Source organism: Elephantulus edwardii, unplaced genomic scaffold, assembly GCF_000299155.1.
Source record: "Elephantulus edwardii isolate Elephantulus edwardi_28Jun2011 unplaced genomic scaffold, EleEdw1.0 scaffold00002, whole genome shotgun sequence".
Taxonomy (NCBI): domain Eukaryota; kingdom Metazoa; phylum Chordata; class Mammalia; order Macroscelidea; family Macroscelididae; genus Elephantulus; species Elephantulus edwardii.
In genome coordinates, this window is record NW_006399752.1 from 45,511,593 (window position 1) to 45,534,803 (window position 23,211).

General features: G+C 44.3%; 1 protein-coding gene across 1 annotated transcript in view; it reads right to left on the reverse strand.

The window, feature by feature from the left end:
• Positions 1 to 22,005: 22,005 nt before the first annotated feature.
• TDP1 (tyrosyl-DNA phosphodiesterase 1) overlaps positions 22,006 to 23,211 on the reverse strand; it is a 97,460-nt gene continuing 96,254 nt past the window's right edge. The window contains exon 15 of the mRNA XM_006879126.1: positions 22,006 to 22,079. Within this exon, the coding sequence (XP_006879188.1) occupies positions 22,006 to 22,079 (74 nt within the window). The remainder of the gene's footprint in view (positions 22,080 to 23,211) is intronic.

Genomic DNA, 23,211 nt, shown 5'->3' on the forward strand with positions numbered 1-23,211 from the left:
ACCCTTCCAAGTATGATTCAAGGACTGTTCACATGCCCAAAGTATGTGAGACGGAGCTTCGAAATCCCTGCCTCCAGAGAGCAGCCTGATTTTTCCCTCTTCAGGACAGATCTATTTATTCTCCCAGCAGTCCATAGTATGTTCAACACTCTTCTCCGGCACCATAACTCAAAGGCATTGATCTTTCTTCTATCATCCTTAGTTATTGTCTAGCTCTCAGATGCAGAGCATCTGAACGCCATGGCCTGGACAGGCGTACCTTAGTCTCCAGACTGACATTGTTACTCTTCAGTACCCTAGAGAGGTCCCTGACAGCATACTTTCCCAATGCAATTCATCTTTTGATTTCCTGACTGCTGGTGCCAAGAGTCGCTTTATATTAGGTCTTGAATCCTTCGACTTTGCTCTTCTTTTTCAATATTTCTTTAGCTATTAAAGCAAGAGTGGCATCCACATCCGTAATAGCTTGCCTCCGGAAACCCTATGAACCTGGAGAGAAGATGAAAGTCACACAAGTGTTGAGGACTTTCCTTCATAGGGTCGCTATGAGTTGCCTATGACTCAACGGCACTTAACAATAACAACAACATTACAAGACCTTCACATTTCCACAAAAATGGTAACACTAGTTCGCTGATTTCATCCAAAAAAGCTTTTTATGGATTTTTATGTGAATAAAGAGATTTTTATTTGAATTGTATGAAATCTATCTTGAGGAGAATTGACATCTTAACAATTCACACACGAATATTCCTCCATTTATCTCAGTTTTCTTAGCAATGTTTTGTCATTTTCGTGTAGAGATCTGCACATCTTTTGTGAATCCATTCAAAAGCATTTCTTGCACTATTATAAAGGGAGTGAAATTTCATTTTCCAGTTGCTTACTATAGCGTATTAAAATAGAATTGATTTCTTGCAAATTAACCTATATCCTGCAGCTTTGCTAAATGTGTTTATTAGTTCCATTAGTTGGTTTGTTGAATCCTTCAGGATTTTCCAAGCTAATAGTCATGCCATCTGTAAATGCAGACTGTTTCACTTCTTCCTCTGTCATCTTTATGTCTTACTTCCTTTTCTTATTGCAATGATTAGCGCCTTCAGTACAAAATCAAAGGTTGAAATCGGGTATCCAATATCCTTGCTTTGTGATCCCCAGGGATAAGCCTTCCATTTTTCTACCATTAAGTAGGATGCTAGGTATGGATTTTTCTTAGATGCCATTTATGGGGTTGAGAAGGTTTTCTTTTCTTCTTATTTATACTGTCTTGAGTGTTTCCTTCCCTTTTGGACTTGCATGTGTGCTAAACTTTATTTCCATCCACTGCAGTGACCATATTATTATCTCCTTTATGTGTTACTATGATGGATTTGTCTCATGGGTTTTCTAATGTTGAGCCAATGGATTATATTAGTTCTTGAAGATTTGAGTTTCCCTGTGGTGTGATCTCCTTTGGCCTTCCTGGCAGTGAAGGTCTGTTGGTGCCAGCCCTCTCAGTTCTCCTGTATCAGATGTTACAGCTATTTTCTCTTCATTTGTGAAGGATGGTTTCAGTGCATGTAGATTTCAGGAGGACTTCTTCTGTCCACACTTTGAAGACATGCTTGGGTGATCTTCTGGTTGCTACTGTTTCTGAGGAGTGGTAACTGGCTATTCCGGCCATTGCTCCCTGGTTTCTTCTAGATACTTTCCAGATTTTATATGTGTTTTTCAGTAGTTTGATTATCACGTATAATGATGTCAGTTTGAGGACTAAAGTGTGCCTGATTCTGGCCATGGTCTTCTCAATCACCTGCTAGGCTTCAGAGAGCTGAACAGTGAATAAGGATGACAGAAGAAAAATTGATGCCTTTGAGCTGTGGTGCTGGAGAAGAGCACTGAATATCCCATGGACGGCCAAGAGAACAAACATATAAGTCTGGGAGAAAGTGCAACCAGAGTGCTCCTTGGAGGCTAAGACAATGAAGCTTTATCTTTCATACTTTAGACATGTAAGTAGGTGAGGCTATTCCTTGGAAAGGGACATCATGCTTGGAAGATAACTGGCAAAGGAGAGAAAGACCCTCAATGAGATAGACTGACACAGTGACTTCAGCAACAGCCTCTATTGTCGCAGAGGCGGTGAAGACAGCACAGGATAAGGCAGGGTTCGGGCTGGCTGTTCGTAGGGTCGCTATTAGTCATACTCAACTTGATAGCACCTAACAACAACAATACAGGGATGAAGTGCCTGATGACACAGCATATGAGAATTCAGCAACTAACTAAAAGGTTGGCTGTTCAAACCCTCCAGCTGCTCTTCAGGAAAAAGACAAGCCATTGTGCTTTTGTAGATTTACAGCTTTGGAAACCCTCTGGCCAGTGATATCTGTCCTACAGGGTCATTCAATAAAGCACAAATAGAGCTTTCTTTTATTTGTGTTTTATTTGCTATGCAAAGGCATCTGACTGTGTGAATCATAACCAATTATGGCTAACATTGAGAAGGGGAATTCCAGAACACCTCATCTGGCTCATGTGAAACCTATACCTAGACCAAGAGGCTGTTGTGTGAAGAGAGCAAGGGAACAAACACTGCATAGTTTAAAATTAGGAAAAGTACTGCACTTTGGATGTGCTGACCTTGGCAATTTCCTCAAATGTGGAAAACTCATCTGGATAGTTTGTGGTAGTGGGAGACTGCATCCACACTATCCCCTGTAAAAGGAAAAAAATTAGGGAAAGTGTGCATCAGGGCTGTTTCCTTTCTCCATATCTATTCAATCTGTATGCAGAGCAAATTCTTTGAGAAGCTGGACTCTATGAAGAAGAATTTGACATCAGGATTGGAAGAACACTCATCAATAACCTTCATTATGCAGATGACACACCTTGCTTGCTGAAAGTAAGGACCTGAAGCACTTGCTACAGAAGATTAAATACTGCAGCCTTCATTATGAATTGCATATAACCATCCAGAAAATAAAAATCCTACAACCAAGAGGAAATAAAGTAGATGAATGGGACCTTCTAAGAATCAAATCCCTATGCACATAAAAAAAACAAAACAAAACATCTCCAATAGGGAAAAAAGGAAATCCACAGACTATGAAAAAAATATTTCATAATCACACATCAGATAAGGGACTTATATCTAAACTTTATAGAATACTCCAGCACTTCAACAAGAAAAAGGTGAACAACCCAATCACAAAATGGGCACAGGATATGAATAGACACTTCACCAAAGAAGACATCCAACATTCAGATGGCAAGACATTCACATGAAGAAATGTTCAAAATCCCTAGCTATCAAAGATGCAAATGAAAACAATTATGAGATATCATCTCACCCCAGCAACAAATCCAAAGTTCAACAAGGCAGCAAACAACAAATGCTGGTGAGTTTGTGGAGAGATTGGAACCCATATTCACTGCTGGTGGGAATGAAAAAGGGTACAGCCACTATGGAAAATGGTCTGATGATTTCTCAAAAAGTTGGAAATAGAAATATAATTTTAAAAAAAGAAAGAAAGAAAAGAAATACCGTTTGACTCAGCAATTCCAGCACTGGGAATATGCCCTAAATTAGAAACCAGATCCACAACTCAAACAGATGTATGTGTGCATACCCATGTTTATTACCGCATTGTTCACAATGGCAAAGAGATGGAAGCTACCCAAGTGCCCATGAGCAAACGTATGGATAAACTATGGTACATTCACAGAGTGGAATATTACGCAGCACTGAAAAACAATGAACTCGTAAAACCTATACAACATGGGGGAGCCTGAAGGACATTATGCTGAGTGAAATATCTCAGTCACAAAATAAGAAACAATGAATAACACTGGTGTTATAAAATATGACAAACATGGGGGTGTTGGGGAGAGAATAGGAGAAGAGTGGATAATGAACACTGCCTTAGAATGGATCAGACGAACTGTCTGAAAGGAATATATATGATTAGGCATTAGGTGGGGAAGAAGTGGTGGGGAAGAAAATGTTCAACAACAACAAAATTTTTTTTTTTAAATAATTCTCAGCACTGGACTGAAAGGCAAGATCATGATAGATGGAGAAAAGATTGCAAGTCTCACTGACTTCATGTTACTTGGATCCACAATCAATACTCTTAGTTCCAACAGTCAGGAGATCAGGAAATGTCTTGCATTGGCAAAGTCTTAAGTGCAGTCACAGACTTCTCCACATTATCGAGGAGCAATGCTGTCAGTTTGAGGACTAACGTGAGCCTGATTCAGGCCATGGTCTTTTCAATCACTTGCTATGCTGCTGAGAGCTGGACAATGAATAAGAATGACAGAAGAAGTGATACCTTTGAGTTGTGGTGTTGGAGAAGAGCACTGAATATCTCATGAATTGCCAAATGAACAAACAAGTGTGTCTTGGAGAAAGTGCAGCCAAAGTGCTCCCTGGAGGCAAAGGTGATAAAGCTTCAACTCGCATACTTTGGCCATGTTGTTAGGAGAGGCTGTTCCTTGGAGAGGGACATCATACTTGGAAAGGGGAAGGAGGGGTGAAAGACAGGAAGACCCTCCACCAGATGAGTTGACACAGTGACTGTCACAATGGGCTCGAGTGTGCAGAGATGCTGAGGACGGCACAGGACAGGATAAGTGTGTCAGAGATTTGTGAGGATGGCACAGGACAGGACAGGGTTCAGATCTGTCATTCACAGGGTCTCTATGGGTCGTACTCGACTCAACGACACTGAACAACAACAACAACAACAACAGGGTGACTATCAACCAGAAGTGACTTGCTAGTGCATTTTAGGGGGGTGGCCTTTGTATTAATGCTGCATGCTATTCATGGATCTATTTGCACCTTTAAATGCATCATTAAGCTGTAAAAATGTCAGTCTTTGTATCTTTAAATATTTTTTCTGCTCTAACTATCTCTTCTTCTGGAGCTTCAGTTTCATAGAAATGAAACATTTTGAAATTACCCCTAATTCCCTTTCATTTCCTATTTTTTATTTCTTTCCGTGGATAATTTCTGTTATTTTAATCCTCAAGGTTCCTGATTCCTCTATCATTTCCATTCTCTAAATAAGCTTTTCATTTCTGGTACTCTATTTTTTTCCCCCCTAAAATTTCTATTTTGTGATTTTTATATAATTTATATTGTTAGGTGCCATCGAGTCAAGTGCAATAACGATCCTGTGAACAACAGATTTGAACCCTACCCTGTCCTGTGCCAGCTGCACTACTCCTGACCCACTTGAGCCCATTGCTGCAGTCACTGTGTCAATCCAGCTGGTGGACGGTCTTCCTCCCTTTTACTGACCTTTCACCTTTATATTTACATTGTTGTTGTGTACCATAGAGTTGGAACTGACCCATAGCAGACCCTCCAATGGGTTTTCAGAGGCAGGTAATCGTATGGGAGGAGATTGCCTATCCTTCTCCCATGGAGCAGCTGGTGGCCTCGAACCATGTGCCTTTGGTATTGCAGTGCAGCTTCTTGCCACTAGGCCACCAAAGCTTACTTGTGATGTGCCATCAAGTCACTTGCAACTCATAGTGACCCTATGTACAAGAGCCCTAAAAGCTGCTCTGTCCTGTGCCAACCTCGCCACCTCAGACACACTCACTCCCACCACTCCAATCACAGAATCGATCCATCTCATCAAAGGTCTTTGCTAAAATTGACCTTTTTATTCAATATGGGTAAAAATGTATACTCATGAAGATAGTTAGAATAGCTGTTTATAATCTTTAACAACAGTCTCATTCTTTACTTCTTGAGTGGGTCTCATGCGATTATTCTTTCCCGTAGGACGGCTCAGGTTTCTGCTTTTTCAAAGGTTAACGGTAGCCGGTCTCTTAGGCATTGTGATGACACGGCTACAGAAGCTCTGCATTCTGTTCAGCTCCTCTGAAAAGTTTTAGGCGCTGAACTCGAACTGAAAGCTCCATCTTCCCTGCAGTGGACATTATCTCTAATTTCAGTTCTGCCTGGTGTGCCCTGCACGGATTAGAGAGCTGAGTCATTCATACATAGAATCTGGGGCTATTTTCTGGTCATTTCTCTAGTTCCCAGAGGCGGTCAGGACTTTGAGCCCTGTATTCTGGTTTTGAAAGCTCAGGGACTGTGGTTCTTTCATTGGAGGTTTATCTTTCTTGCATGACACAGAATGAAACTTGCCCTCAGGCAGTAATTGTAATAAAAGGGGAGAAAAAAAACAACAACCCACAAAACCCAAAAACTCACCTACTATGGCATGTCTCCTCCACAGCTGATTCTTCTCCAATATGCCTGTTTTGGTCATTTACAGTTTGTTTTCATAGATTCTGCCCCAGCCCCTCACCATACAGTTGTTATTTGAGAAAGACTTGGTGTAATAGGAGTTACGTCTTCTCTACTCATTGTTTGGTATCTGATACACATGTGGCTGGAATGAATGCTGAGAGTTGAGGTGAGAGTAATACGGGCAGGGATGGTCAAGGTTATCTGCCACCTTGGCTCGGTTATGAGTCTCAGTGGTTTGGCCTTGTTTATGTGATTTGGGAGTTCTGTAACGATGTTAGGGAGCTCTGATAGAACAGTCAGTGGGGAGTTTTGCTGCTAATAAAGGCTAAACCCTCTCTGAAAACTTGAATCCATTGGTGGCTCAGAGGGAGAAAGAAGGCCCATCGCTTCCTATGTGATTTACAGTCTGGGAAACCCACTGGAAGGTCAGCTATGAGTTGGCTCAACTCAACAGCAATGACTGTTTTTGAGAATGATGTAACTTGGCAGTAGATGATGTAGTTATCCTCCATCTTGGATCCTGATATGGTCACCTTTTATTTTTCAATAATGTCTTGAGTTTTGCATAATTAGCAGGTCTTTGGAAACAAATCAGGTCAAGAAGTGAAGAGAAGCTGCATTTTCTTCTACCAGAAACCCGAGGTAACTTGGCTGTGGCACCCTTGTAAATCATTGGTACTGGCCTACTGGTAAGAAGCTGCCCTGAAATGGTGAGGGTATGAGGTTCAAATCCATTAGCTGCTCTGTAGGAGAAGGATGGGCAATTTCCTCTCCTGTGATTTACTGCCTCTGGAAACTTGCTGGACGGTCAGCTATGGGTTGGTTCTGACTCTATGGTACACAACAATAACAACAACAACAACATATTGTAGTAAAAGTTACCAATTTTGTACAAATTCAAGTTTTAGAAAATGTAATCAACATCACAATCATCAAATGTTTCTATCGCCTCTCCCACTCCTCTGCAGTCAGTCCCCTCTCCGCACCCATTTTTGTTTTCCTGCTCTGAGCAGAAGCCAGGGTGCCACTCCCAAGTACAGAGCTCAGAGACTAGGCAACAATCAGGCCGTCCACTGACAGCAGTGCCCTGGAACGCCAAGGAGGAAAGGAGAGAAAAGGTGAAGCCAGGGCTCAGGTGAGGTCCTTCAGGAGTGGTCCTCAGCTGCCTCCAAAAAAAGTGTTAGAATCAGATATTATGTGAACTTAAATTGATATTATGGAATAAAATGTACATGAATGACTGATGGGGGGAATCCCTCAGACCACCCAATATACTTTGTAAGCTTTCACTCAAATGACAATTCTTGGAAAAAAATAGAAAAGTTCACTGGGAAATCAGGACCAAGGGGCCCATTCCCATACCTGGAGGTAGACGCAGACACCCCCAAAACAAGTAAATACAACCACTTCTTGAGCCTGTAAGGGCGAGGTCTCTGAGTAGTTTCAGAAGTGGAACATCTTAGATTTCACAGTCCACAAGAACATAACCATAGGCAGCTTCCCAGACCTCTTTGAGCCTCGTTATTTTCACTTATAAAATAGACTTCCTCTCAGTGGGGAAGTGTAGTGAGTGCCTGATACTTTAGCCCCCAATGCTATCCAGGTCTGACTCACAGGACCTCCTCCATCAAATTTCTCACTCTTTTTATGGAAGACTACCCATTTTCTGGTGTATTTGATCCACTGACCTTCCTGTTAGCAGCATGATACAATATGCCACCAATGTGCCATTGAAATATGTTGTTGTTATGTGTTGTTGAGCTGCCTACAACTCATAGTGACCTCATGCATAACAGCCCTAAACCCTGTTCTATCCTGTGCCAATCTCACTGTCTCTGACACACCACTCTCCCTACCCCAGTCACTGAATCAATCCACCTCAAAGAGGGTCTTCCTCTCCTGCACTGTCCCTCCACCCTCCCAAACACGATGTCCTTCTCCAAGGACTGGTCACTCCTTGCAACATGTCCAGATTATGTCAGATAAAGCTTCAGAATATTTGCCTCCAAGGAGCAGCCTAGTTTAATCCTCTCCAGCACGAATGTTTGTTTTCTTAGCAGTCCATGGTACATTCAATACTCTTCTCCAATACCACAGCTCAAAGGCGTCAATTCTCCTTCTATCCTCCCTAGTCATTGTCCAACTCTCTGATGCATAACAGGTGATTGCGAAGACCACAGCCTGTATCAGACGCACCTTAGTCTCCAGAGAGACACCACTGCTCTTCAGCACTTTGGAGAGGTCCCTAACAGCAGACTTTCCCATGGCAATGTGCCTTTTAATTTCCTGGCTGCTGGTGCCAAGAGTGTTGACTATGGACCCAAGCAAACTAAAGCTGTGTACAATCTCAATCTCTTCACCATCCATCCTGATGCTACCAATTGGTCCAGTGGTGAGAATCGTTGTCTTCTTGACATTGAGGATCCATATTGAAGGCTGCAGTCCTTGACCTTCTGTTGCAAGTGCATGAGGTCCTCCTCAGTTTCAGCAAGCAGGGTTGTGTCATCTGCATAATGCAGATTGTTAATAGATCTTCCACCAATTCTGATGCCACACTTCTCCTCATACAGAGCAGCCTCCCGGATAATCTGTTCTGCATACAGGTTGAAAAGGTATGGCGACAGGACACATCCCTGGCATACACCCTTCCCAATTTTGAACCATGCAGTGTTTCCTTGCTCTGTTCTGACAACTGCCTCCTGGTCCAAGTATAGGTTTCACATTAGCACGATCAAGTGTTCTGGGATTCCCATTCTTCTCAGAGTCAGCCACAGTTTGTTGTGATCCACAGAGTGTGCAGTAAAATATTTGGTAAGTGATTGTATCCTGTAAACATAAAAGGTCTTGGCCAAGTAAGAAAAGATTCCTAATTCTTGCCATGTTGTTTTTGAAGGAGGATAGTTGCACATCCTTTATTTGCAATTTAAGGAATTTCTTCTGCCTTGAAACACACCTTACCTCTACCACAGGTGACCCTCCCCGGTGACTCCTCTCCCAGCCCCTGAACGGTCTTCTCATCCTGCATTCCCTATCCAACCTGCACTTGATCCAGGCATCCCTTCCTTCCCCCTTGGAAAGTTTCCCCCACAGAACACCATGGCTCCTTGCTTCCAGACCTGCTTTGGAACACAGTTATCCTAGCAACTTTCCCCACGTCTTCCAGCCCACTCAGACCGTCCCTCCTCACTGAGTTTATATTGGGCACCTGAACAAAATGCTCAGTTCTCTGCAGGACTACTGGGTGAGGAGGCAGGGCACTGTACGAATTCCCTGCAAGAGGGGGCTTCACTCTGTCTACAAGGCAAGCCAAGCTGTTCTCTCCCCAAACCTAAATGGCATTTCAGATCCATTAATGTCCACATCTCCTCTCTGCTTCTTTAGTAGCTGTGGACTCACTCTTGAGTGGTTCATAGAAATGTGGACTTTAATGTGGAACGTTCATGCTCCCACCCCAGATTCCAGGAAACCAGCACGCTGACCCTTCCTTCTAACGTAATCCTCAGAAAGGAGGCGGTCAGGCCAGCTCAGTAGGGTCCTGCAGGATGCTTCTGTGAGGCTGGTGGATGGATGGATAGAGACTTCCTGTGGATAGAGCTCCCCTCCTCAATAACACAAGAGCTTGCATGACTGTCGCTTCTTGATCATAGGCTCTTGGCCACTCCATAAACAAGACTCTTAACTCTATCTTGTCTTCCAGAAACAACCTACATTTAGTAATTTTAAAGCTGTATTTGTAGTTCTCCAAAGGGCATGGGTTTTAATTCCTATGCTTGAAGTATGCTGTAAGCACACAGCACTTGAACTATGGTGTTGATGAATAAGAAAACTTCCACCGTGGAATGCCAGAAGAATGAATAAAGGTGCCTTAGGAGAACACAATCAGAATATTTCTTGAAAGCAAAGATGAAGAAACCTTGGCTCACTTACTGTGGACAGTTGATGAGGAAGGACCAATCAGTAGGAAATGATACCACTCTTGGTAAAAGGCCAGAGAAAACCACCACCACCACCACCACCAAACCTTCCTTGAAGAGGACTGACCTAATGGCCACAAAAATGGACTCATGCATTCCAAAATCTTGAAGATGGCGCAGGACATATCACCGTAAGTTAGAGAGGCTGGATGACAAGTATCCAGAGAAAGACTGAAGGTTCTAAGTACTTTTACTTATGGAGAATAAACTGTAAGAATTATGACACAAATGGACCTTGGACCATTTTTATTTGATCCTTAAACTATTATAGTCGGCCAGAAGAGTCAACCCTACTTACGCATGAGAGAACTGACTTATTGACTTAATCAAGCTTCAGTGGTGTAGGGTGTAGCCTTTTGCACTAAAAGCTTGGTGGTCTGAACCCACCAGCTGCTCTGGGGAAGACAGGTAGGACATTCTCCTCCTGTTAAGCCTCAGGAACCCAATGGAAGGTCTCGATCAGTGAGAATCAGTCAACCCCAGAACAGTGGGTTTGGGTAAGGAAAGCCACATGCTTTTAAATTCTCAGCAAGATTTTACTCGTGCATGATTGTTGTTGTGTACCTTAGAGTTGGGACTGACCCACAGCTGACCCTCCAGCGGGTTTTCAGAGGCAGTTAATCGCTCAGGAGGAGAATGTCCATCCTTCTCTCATAGAGCAGCTGGCAGCCTTGAACCACGTGCCTTTGAGACTGAAGCGCAGCTCCTTGCCATTAGGCCACCAGAGCTCCCTTGAGCATGAGAGTAATGATATATTTTCACAATTTGCACATTCTCTGGCGTCACCTTGGAATGGGCACAAATGTGGACCTTTCCAAGTCCGTTGCCCAGAGAGCTGTCTTTCAAATATTCTCACATAGATGAGACAGTACCTCCAGTTTTACTGAAACATTTCAGTTGATAATTCTTTTAATTCCTAGAGTCTTATTTTCTGCCAATGCCTTCAGTGCAGCATGGACTTCTTTCCTTCAATATCATTAGGTCTTGATCATATACTATCTCCTGAAATGGTTGAATGTCAAGCATTTCTTTCTGGTATGGTAACTATGAATTCCTTCAATCATTTTTTAAAATTCTTTTTTTATTAATGATTTTTTTAAATGCAACATATATATTTATATTTACAGCATATTCTTTCCATTTTAGTTTTCCCCCCATTCATTCATTGTTGCACGTTTTCCTTCCTGCCCACCCTTCCCACCAGTTAGTTTTTCTCTTTGAAAAAAAAATTCCTTCATTGTTATACAATCCCCCCCACCCCAAGTCCACTCTACTATGCATTTCTTTTTCTGTAATCTTGTCATGAAAATACTACCTTAGGGAGCTCTGGTGGCCTAGTGGCAAGAAGCTGCATTGCAATCCCAGAGGTACACGGTTCGAATCCACCAGATGCTCTGCTGGAGAAGTAGGGGCAATCTCCTCCTGTACCAGTCAGATCCGATTTGACGGTACACACACACACAAAGAAATAAAATAAATTTAAAAACCCCACCCACCTAATCCTGTCAATAGGGATGATAGAAAGAGAACTGATGCCTTTGAGCTGTGAAGAAGAGTGTTGAATATACCATGGACTGCTAGGAGAACAAACAGGTTTGTCCTGGAGAGGGTGAAGCCAGAATGCTCCTTGGAGTCAAGGATTCTGAAGCTTTGTCTGACATACTTTGGGCATGTTGCAAGGAGGGACTGGTCCTTGGAGACGGACATCATGGACAGCGCAGAAGAGGAAGACCCTCGATGAGATGAATCGATTCTGTGAGGAGTGGTGGGAATGAGTGTGTTTGAGACAGCAAGGTTGGCACAGGATAGAACGGCATTTAGGGATCTTGTACATAGGGTCGCTATGAGTTGCAAATGACTCGATGGCACATAACAACCACCACCACCTTATATTCCTTTTAAACAGTTCTCTTTCTCATCTGTTTCAATGCAGTATACATTTATTTATCCCTTCTTTTCTTAGGTATCCCCCAACCCTGATGTCAGTCTTGTTTTACAACAGTGGCTCTATGCCATATTTATCTTTTTGTGATTGAGATATTTCACTCAGCATAATGTCCTCCAGGGTCACACACTTTGTACAGTATTTCTTAAGTTCTTTGTCCTTCAATCATTTTATAATTCCTACACCATTTGTTGTTTTGTCCACAGAATCCTTCACTATTGCAACTCGATGCTTGACTATTATTTCTCCCAGTTCGAGAAATGCCACGTGTGTTTTCCCTTTCATGTTTTCTATCTCTAGATCTTCGCACATTTCATTGTAATACTTTGCTTTGTCTATTTGTGCCATCCTGGAAAATGGTTAATAGAAATCCAAGCAGAATTCAGACGAGGATGTGGAAAAGGGTATAACTGCTGATGTCAGTTGGATCTTGGCTTAAAGCAGAGAATATCAAAATAATGTTGGCCTGTGTCTTATTGTGCAAGCAATTTGATTATCTAGAACGCAACAAATTGTAGGGATTGTAGGTAATATTACAAAGACTGAGAGCATGCAAATGTTCTTAAACAATGAGGAATCTGCACATGGGCCAAGAAGCAATCATTTGAACAGAACAGAGGCATATTATTGCATTGTAACCAGGAAAGATGTTGTGCATGAGGGTTACTTCCAGCTTGCTTATTTATCCTGTATACTGAACAAATAACCCAAGAAATGGCACTAGATGTGGCATGGAGAAGACTCATGAGTAACTTAGGATCCAGAATCTGTATGCTGGACTCTACGAAGAGGAATGTGGCATCAGGATTGGAGGAAGACTCATCAATAACCTGTGTTACGCAGAAGACACAAATTGCCTGCTGAAAGTGAAGAGGATTGAAATACTTGTTGCCAAGATCAAGGCATGTGGCCTTCAGTATGGATTGCATCTCAATGTCAGGAAGACAAAGATTCTTAACACTGTAGTAATAGGCAGCATCATGATGGATGGAAACTGTCAACAGCTTCATCTCGCTTGGATCCACAATTAACACCCTTGGTACCAGCAGTCAGGAAATTAGAGGACATGTTGCCCTGGGAAAATCTGCAGTTTTCCCCCAAAACTCTTGAGTAGTAATAATGCCAGTTTGAGGACTAAGGTGCATTTGATGCAGCCCATGGTCTTTCCGATTACTTACTATGCATCTGAGAGCTGGACAATGAATAAGGATAACAGAAAAAGAATTGATGCCTTTGAGTTATGGTGTCGGAGAAGAGCACTGACTATCCCATGGACAACCAAGAGAATAAACAGGTATGTCTTGGAAAGGGTGCAGCCTGAGTGCTTTATGGAGAAAAGAATAATTAGGAGGGACTACTCCTTGGAGATAGACATGATGCTGGGAAGGGTAAAGGGTCAGCAAAGGAGAGGAAGACCCTCAACCAGGTGGATAGATATGGTGACTGCTTCAATGGGCTCTTGTGTGTCAGGAAGTGTTAGGATGGCGCAGGATAGAACGGGGTTCAGATATTTTGTTCACAGGGTTGTTATGAGTTACACTCAACTTGATAGCACCTAACAACAACATGAATAACTGTGATATGCAAGTGCCACAATCTTGCTTGCTAAAAGCAAAGAAGAAAGCAGCCTTCAGTTTGGATTATACCTCAACATGAAGAAGTGAAAAATTCTCACAACTGGATCAACAGGCAGCATTATGATAAATGGAGAAAAGCCTGAAGTTGCCAAGGATTTCATTTTACTTGGATCCGCAGCCAACATCTGGGGAAGCAGCAGTCAAGAAATCCCATGACGTGCTGTATTGGGCAAAGCTGCTGAAAAGACCTCTTTGAAGTGTTCAGGAGCAAAGATGTTACTTTGAGGCCCAAGGTGTGCCTGGCCCACACGGCGGCATGTTCCATTGCCTTGTATGCATGTAAAGACTTGACAGTGACTAAGGAAGAAATAAAGACTTCTGCCCTTGACGCCTGGGGTTACTGAAGATACTGAATACCAGAGAGCATATAAATGTGTCTCAGAAGTAGAGCAGCCAGAATGTTCCTTAGAAAACGGCGATGGTGAGACTTTGTCTCGTCCACTTTGGACATATTATCAGGAGGACCAGACCTCAAAGGAGGACAACATGTTGGATGGAGGGTCAGCAGATGAGAGGCAGCCCCTCTAGGATAAGTGGCTACAACAATGGGCTCAAATATGGTGATGACCTTGAGGATGGCACAGAGCCAGTGTTTTCCTTTTTCTGTTCACAAGGTGGCCAGGAGTTGGAACCCACACAATGGTACCTAACAATTCTGCTACATACGTGTTTACCCCTCTGTGTCATGACATGTGCTGGTCATGACCCACAGGATTGATTTTATTGGTCCCCCAACAAGGGTAGTATGATTCATTTAGGGTTGTGACCCACAATTTGAAAAAAAAAAAATTAGATTTTAAAGGTTCACTAATTTGTATAGGTTTTTAAAGAAACTTTTTCTTCTCGTTTTGGTTTTCCAGAAGAATAATAGATGTCTTTGAGTTGTGGTGCTGGAGAAGAGTCTTGAACAAACCATGGACTTCCAAGAAAACAAATAGTTTTGTCTTGGAGAGGGTGAAACCAAGTCTCTCCTTGGAGGCTAGGATTTTGAAGCTCTGCCTCACTTACTTTGGGCATGTGGTCAGGAGAGATGGGTCCTTGGAGGATATCATGCTCAGAAGGGTGGAGGCCCCAGATGAGATGGATTGATACAGTGACTAGGGCAATGGAGGCTGATGTGTTTGAGTCAGTGAAACTGGCTAAGGAGAGGGAAGGGTTCAGAGCTGCTGTACACAGGGTCACTATATATCGCAGGTGACTCAACCAAAACATTCTGTGACACGTCTGGAAGCAGGAGTGGCATCCACTTCGTAAACAACATGCCTCCGGAAATTCTATAAACTTTGATAAATGTTGATAGTTGTAGAGGGGCTTCAGGCCTTTTGTTCTTAGGGTCGCTATGAGTCATGCTCAACTTGAAGGCGATCAACAACGTTGACTTTAAATGAAATATGGAAGCTAAAGGCTGAAGCATAAAAAGTTGCCTCTGAGACAGTCATTCTTCACCTAGAAACCCTTTTTATTTTGGAGTGGACGTCAACAACTTTCACCTTGTTTCTGGACAATTCCGCACTGGCCCACTGTCTCCTGCACTGGAGGTGGTTCCATCATCTGGAGTGATGGCACCTAGTATGTCAAAGTGATTCAAGCTGGCGCAAGACCTGCATGCACTACTGTGGGCATTATAGGGTAAGAAGAGTCTCTACATGATGCAACAAGTCCTGGTAGTGCAGAAGCTAAACCACTTGGATGCCAACTGAAAGGTCAGCGGTTCAAACCCACCAGCCACTTGTAGGAAGAGGTTGGCACTCTGCTTCAGTAAAGATGGGCAATCTTGGAAAAACCTTGAGGGCAATTCTACTCTATCCTGTAGGGTCGCAATGAGTTAGTGTTGACTTGTTAACATGGGGCGTAGCTTTGGGTGGTGCAAGCTGTTAACACGCTTGGGCTGCTAACTGAAACGAAGGCGTGAGCCCACCAAGAGATGCCTAAAAATATATATATAAATCAGGCAATAAAAACCCCATGGGACAACTCTACTCGGATACATGTGGGGTCATGGGAGTCAGAGTCAACTCTACAACAACTTTGCTTTTTAATTGGGAAAGAAGTCTCCCCCCGCCCACCCCCATGGAATAATTAGCAGGGGTAGAGGATGGGATCCTGAAGTCCCCATGGATTTCAGCCTCCCGGGGGTCTGCCTGAGGATGGAGCCTGGGTGTTGGCCATATTTCCCGACACCCTGGATCCTGCATTTGTTGTATTTTGTTTACACTGCAGCCTCCTGGGAACAGGAGGTGTGAGAGCGAGCGCCTTAGGTCTGTGAATGATAAACATTTCTTAGACTGTCATTTCAGTGGAGTTTCTCCTAGGTCTGAAGGATGAGAAACTGTATTTTAAAGGCATCAAGTGGAATCTGCTTCGAGACACAGATTAGCTTGGAACTCTAAGGTGTGGAACACATGCAGATTGTACCAAGACGTGCAATGATCACTCGGCTCAGGAGGTGTTTTCATCTTCAGCCTGTCTGGACCCCTCGTTTCCAGGGCGCCCTCGTCCCCTTCTCTTCAGCCAGTTCCTTCTTTCTCAGCTGCTTCCTCTTCTGACACTGGACTGTCCTCCTCCTGCTCGCTTCCAGATCTGGGAGCTGATGGACATGGCCCTGCTTCAGTCAGGAGAATTTTACAGCACACACATAACATCACACCATGTTCAGCCCTTGATGCTCTAACCTGAAAGGAACCTTCTCCACTGGCTCCGGTGTCTGGCTCTGACCACTCCTCGGCTCAGCTGTGTACGCTAACGTGACGTTTACTGGTTGAATTCATAGTACTATTAGTTGTTTACGGTTCGTTAGTGCAGGTGGAAATACACTTAGCCTTGTCTATAGTTACATTTCCTACTCACGGTGCCTGTTTGCTGGCCAGTGTCTGGAAACAGCTGCTTGACTAGTTATCTGGTTCTTCACCGCGAGGCAGCCTGACTGGGCTCAAATCCGAGCTCTGCGACTTGGTAACTGAGTGACGCTGAAAACAGTCTTGTCTTAGAACGCTCATCCGTAAAATGGGTAGAGTACTTCTTGTGAAGGACTGAGAAGAGCCCCCTTCACTGATTTTTGTTGTATGCTGTTGATCTTTTTTTTTTCTTTAATGTATTAATTTTAATGAACATTTACAGAGATTTTGGATTTCCATTCATTCATTGTTGCATTTTTCTTCCCGCCCACCCCTCCCCACCAGTTCGCTCTTTCCTTTGAAAAGTAAAAGAATTCTTTCCTTGGTATACAATCCCCTCCCTCCCCACTGCTCCTTGCAGTACACTCCACTATGCAGCCTTCATTCTGGACTCTTGTCATAATCTTAATACCCAATCATATATCACTATTAAACTGTTCTCTCCCTCATCTGTTTCAATGCAGTATACATAATTTACCCAATTTTCCTCAGTCTCACCCCAACCCTGATGTCAGTCCCATTCTACAACAGTGGCAATATGCAGTATTTGCCCTTTTGTGACTGAGATATTTCCTCTCTAGCGGTTTGAATCCACCAGCAGCTTAGTGGGAGAAAGAGGGGCACTCTCCTCCTGTGTGATTTACAGCCTCAAAAGCAGCTGCAGTTGTTAATCTGCTGAGAGTTGGTTTTGACTCAACAGCAAGTAAAGAAAATGTGATTTTGAGGAGCAGAGTAGAACTGCCCCCGTGATTCCCGAGGTGGTAATCTTTAGGGCCCCCCACGGCCACATCTTCCTCCTGGAAGCTACCAGGGTAGCTTCTCAAGGATGCACGCAGGTCCTTCAACCTACTGGCTGCAGGTTGGTGTTACAAAGCTCTCTTACTCTGGCAAATCTCAGCATCTCCCTGCCCCTAGGTCACCTCCAGGAAGCCTGCGCGAAGGCCGGGGACTCTGGATCTGCAGTGTGGCAGCTCCAGGTCAGCTCTCTCTCTCTCTCTCTCTCTCCAGCTGGTCTCTGTGTCTCCACTGCTGCAGCTGCTGCTCTCGTCCAGGGCCTGGTCCGAGTGGCACAGGAATCTCTAGCCCTGAAGGATGTGCACTGCCCTCTCCCACATCTTGGCTGCTGGTAGTGAGCGCCTCATTTCCTTCTGCTGAATCAGCTCAGTTTAAACCTGGTGGGATGGCAAAACTGGCCAATCCCCTCACTGGTAGTCTAGGAACCTTGTTTGCATGTCCTCACCCAGTCATGTGGCAAAATCAAAGGCAATGGTCTAGGAAGACCATTTTGAACAATAAGCCCAGTGTCCTTTGACCTTGATGTCTATCCATCGCATTCTGTGGAATTCTGCAGGCTGCTTCCTCCCTTCCCTGGGTCCTGATGGGTCTGAGGAACCCTCCTCCCAGTGCAGCCGTGGATCAGGGCCGGCGGTGGTGATTAGAGAGAGGAAGAAGTGGCAGCACAGAGAGGTGTCCACTGCAACTGCAAAGTGTGGGAACAGAGAAGCACTTGATTCTGTATTCTAGAAAAATTTCTGTCCACCAGCAAGCAATAAAGATTGGAGATGTTGTGGAGAGATCAGAACTCTCAAGCACTGCTGGCGGGACTGTAGAATAATACAGTCATTTTGGAAGACAGTTTGGCATTTCTTTTAAAAAAATGCAAGTCAAAACCAAAACTCAAAACCGAACATATACATCCCATATGACCTAACTTGTCCACTGCTAAGAAAATACCCCAAGGAAATGAAAACTGAGCCCAAAACAGATATGTACACCTATCTTCACAGAAGCATTATTCACAAAAAAAAATGGAATAGTCCATATGTCCATCAACAAAGGAATGTATTGAGGAATTATGATACTTTCACATAAGGGGATACTATGCAGCACTAAGAAGCAACAATTTTGTAAAATACTATATAACACAGGAGAGTCTAGAGAGCATTGTGTTGAGTGAAATAATCCAGTCTTATAAGGACAAATACTGCACAAGGTCATTACAGTAAAAATAGGATAACTAGTTTGTTATTGTTGTTATGTGCTCTCAACTCACCTGTGACTCACAGTGACCGTAGGTACAATAGCTCTGAAGCCTGCCCTGTCCTGAGCCAGTCTTGATGACTCCAACATGCCTACCCCATTGCCCTAGTTACTGTGTCAGTCCATCTTATCTGAGGTCTTCCATCCTTCCGAGCATGATGTCTTTATCCAAGGATTGCTCCCTCCTGGCCTCATGCCCAAAGTATCGAAGACGGAGCTTCAAATCCTAGCCTCCAAGGAGAAACTTGGTTTTACCCTCTTTAAGACAGACCAGTTTGTTCTCTTAGGAGTCCATGGTATGTTTAAGACTCTTCTCCAGCACCACAGCTCAAGCGCATCAGTTCTTTATCTATCACCCTTAGTCATTATCCAGCTTTCTAATTATCCAGCAAGTAATTGTAAAGACCACAGTCTAGTTAGATGGATATAAATTTCCCAAAGGGGAAGCGGGAAAGGGAAGGAAAAGGGAATGATGGAAATCACTAGGATGGCAGAGTTTAGTGGGTGGATTTGAGTAGAGGATGAAAGAATAGGAAAGATTCAATGGGGACTTGAAATGACAGGGTAATAATAGGTGTTAGATTAACAGTCATTAATTATATAAAATATAATGTATGATTGTATGAAAAACAATGTAAATGGAAGATAGTACACAACACACAGTACATGAATGTAAACAAATCATTGTAAGCAAATCAATATAAAAAGAAAGTCTCTGCCCATGATGGACTGAGGGACACACTGGTCCAACTCCTCAGACAGAGACGCTGGTCTATAGAGCTGATCTAGAAGCTCAGACACCTTGCAGGGAAGGAAGTGATTACAAAGATGGGCTCTGATGCCGCAGAGCTGCGTTCAAATGCTGGTAACAGAGCTTTCTAGAATGAGCTAAGATAGGCACTTTGACTTTTTGGGTCTCAATGCTGTGCTAATGGAAAGGTTGGTGTTAGGCCCCAGCCAGGGGGACCAGGAGGGGGAACAAGAATGCAAACACCAGGCTGGATGGCCTCACGTGAGGCTGATAAGGTGGACTAACGACCTTGCCAACCACCTGGAGCCTACCACGGGCTATAAACTAAGAAATGGAATGCAACTCCCTTCTTCCCGAAGACCCCATTATAAAAACCCCATCCCAACCCTCTGAAGTTGCCAATTCTCTGCTCTGCCCCTTCAGGACAGAGGATTCGCCCGGGAGCTCCGCTTGAATATATAACTTTAAACTCTATCTCTCTTTCGCTGACTTCTTTCAGGCGAGCTGCTATACAGTTGGTAGATTGAATCCACCCGCCACTGCAGGAAAAGGGGGCAGTCTCCTTCCGTGAACATTTACAGGCTGGGGGGATAGAAGGTCATCATGAACTGGAATGAATTGAAGGTATGGGATTGGTTTTTTGGCTTGTGTTTTATGAGTAAAATAACAAACACAGTGACCATCATCATATAGGGGAACAGGGATGGCTCGTACAATTCTAGCTCTAAACCAGATTAACCTCCCTCACATACAGAATCCTCTGAAATGTGTACTGTTAGCAACACCATCTTCCAGGTGGGGGACCAAAGACAGATGTTAACAACAACATGTTAAAGCAGCACAGGCGGTAAGGGGCAGAGGTGGGATTCCAGCCTCGGTGGTGACTCACTCTGCCCTCTCTCCGGGCCTCTTTGCTTGTTAGCTGCTGACCCACCACTATACCCAGAATCTCAAGATACAAGGTTGTTGTTATGTGTCGTTGAGTCGCTTGCGACTCATAGTGACCCTATGTACAATAGGCCTAAACCCTGCTCTGTCCTGTGCTAATCTTACTGTCTCTGACACACACACACACACACACCGATTACCTCAGTCACTGAATCAATCCACTTCATAGAGGGCCCTCCCCTCCTGCGCTGTCCCTCCACCCTCCCAAGCATGATGTCCCTCTCCAAAGACCATTCCTTCCTACAACATGTCCAAAGTATGTTAGACAGAGCCTCAGAATCCTTGCCTCGAAGGAGCCGCCTGGTTTAATCCTTTCCAGGGTGAATCTGTTTGTTTTCCTAGCAGTCCATGGTACCCTCAATACTCTTCTCCAGCACCACAGCTTAAAGGTATCAATTCTCCTTTTATCCTCCTTGGTCATTGTCCAGCTCTCTGATGCATAACAAGTGATTGCAAAGACCATGGCCTGTATCAGGTAGAAAAGCCATTTCCCTGATTGAGGTGCTGTGTGCACGCACACACCCATATAGAGAGAAAGGCCCAGGGCCTGTCCTCCAGCCTCATCCATTTCTTTTACCAGAAACCCTTATCACCCTCTCAAGGTTCCTGAGGAACCTAAGAATCCTAGGCCTCGGAAGAAGAGTCTAAAAAAGTACCCAAATGAAAACAAAACTTTCAGATTAACATTCAGCTCTCCTCTGGATGACAGGACGGAGAGGCTGGCTACAGAGTGGCCACCAGCATCGAACAGGGTTTAAATGATCCAAGACAGACCTGGTTCCCGAGGGGGAAGGCCATGTGCACACAGCAGAGGGTTACTCGCCTATGACCAGGGACACCCCCACTTACTCACTCTGGGCCTCAGTGTCCTCACTGATGAATTGAGGGCCCCCAAAGAGGTCACCTTCTAGGCTTTCCTTCACATAAAATCCCCCCAGGATTGTGTGTGATGCTAAGAGTCTGCCTTGTTTGGAAATCCTAGGGATGGAAGAGGGATCCACTCACCTTCAAACAGGGGAGGCGGTGGAAAGCGGTCTGGCCCAGGGGGCTCCGGTGGCACCCTGCTAGGGACTGCGGCGTCACCCAGCTCTGGGTGGGCAGAAGTGGCACATCTGATGCAGACACCCACCCCACAAGCTGGACTCAGGAAGTAAGAGGATGTGAGTGGAAAAGCAAACACTTTCTCTCCCAAGTTTCGGCTGAATGGAGTGCACCTTCCCCTCAAGAGAACAGAAGCGTAACCTCCACGGTCTAGGCTGAAGTTCGAGATGCTCACACTATCACCAGATTCTATTCTAAAAACATGATTTTACTTCCTATTTTTCACACTGGGAAGTTTAATAGCATTCGGTCTGCAGTTTACAAAAGGGGGGTTAAGAAAATATCACATCTTAGTGTGCATGTGTGTGTGTGAGACTGTTAATAACAACCATTAAAAGGGACCTTTGTGAAGAGTTTCTTAAGGGTGCAGGAAGAATGGATACGACCACCTGGTACAAACAAGCGGGGACCGGTGCTGGGCTCACTGCCACAGGTGAGCTCCTCCAGGCTTCAAGCTTCTCAGGAGGGGACCCACATGTTCCCGTGTGTATCTGGTGCTTTGACATAAGGGATATTCCAAATCCATGGCCGATCTGGGGGAGGGAAAAATAAAAAAGGTTCCATTGTCATGATATAACCATTTGAACTGAATCCCAGGAAGTTCATTCATCTAATAAGACCATTTTGTGGGACTGACTTGATAAAGTCCATAAAGCAAGACCCCTTCCTTCAGATAATGGCTTGTAGAAAGGTTCAAGTCGAGACACAGGGCAGACGACTGTCTCTTCCCTTCAGAGGAGCTGGTAGCTTTGAACCCGACCTAACGGTTAATGGTGCAACCTGAAACACACTCTGCCACTAGAGCTTGTTACGATGATGACTCTGTCTGTGTGACTCATTGCGTCTGTGTCAGGACTGACTCACAGCAAACCCTTGGGCAGGTTCTGGAGGCTGTGAATTGCGCAGCAGGGGACGGCCCAGCCTTCTCCCCTGGAACAGTTGCTGGATCCACGCCATCTTCAGGTTGGCTGTGCAACTCCCCTGGTTTGCACTACCAGTGCTTCTGTGGGGCTGTGTAGAGCCCCCCTGACCCCCAATACCTAGTTCACTTCAGTCGTGTTCATCTGGGCTCACAGCAACCCTGTAGACAAAGCAGGGCTGCACAATAAGGTTTCCAAGGCTGTTAACATTCACGGAAGTAAATGATCACAGTTTTCTCTGCTGCATTCGAAGAGTTAGTAACCCAATGCTTTAACCACCACGCTTCTGGGGCTCTTTTATGTATATGCAGAAATACAAATATAAAGAACTCTTGGGTGGTGTAAAGGGTTAAGTCATCAACGACTAGCTGGCAGTTCGAAGCCAAAGGTACACTGGAGGGCTGACTTGAGCTGCTTGGTCTGCCTTGGAAATCTACGGAGTAGCCCTACTCTGACCCACCAAGCTCGAACTGACTTGGGGTGACTCACAAGTAGATAATCAGACAGAGAACTCCGCTATTGTCTAGAAAGGTCAGGGTTCAAGCTGACCAGCGGCTCCTATGGAGATCAGAGCTGGCAGTCCGCCCTGTAAAGGCCACACACACAGCCTTGCAAACCTATGGTGTAGTTGTGCTGCAAACTGGAACTGACCAGATGGCACACAGCAACAATGGGGATCAAACCCATCACCTCCCTGTGCCCACAGATCACTTAGAGACCACACATCAACACCTCTGGCATGGGG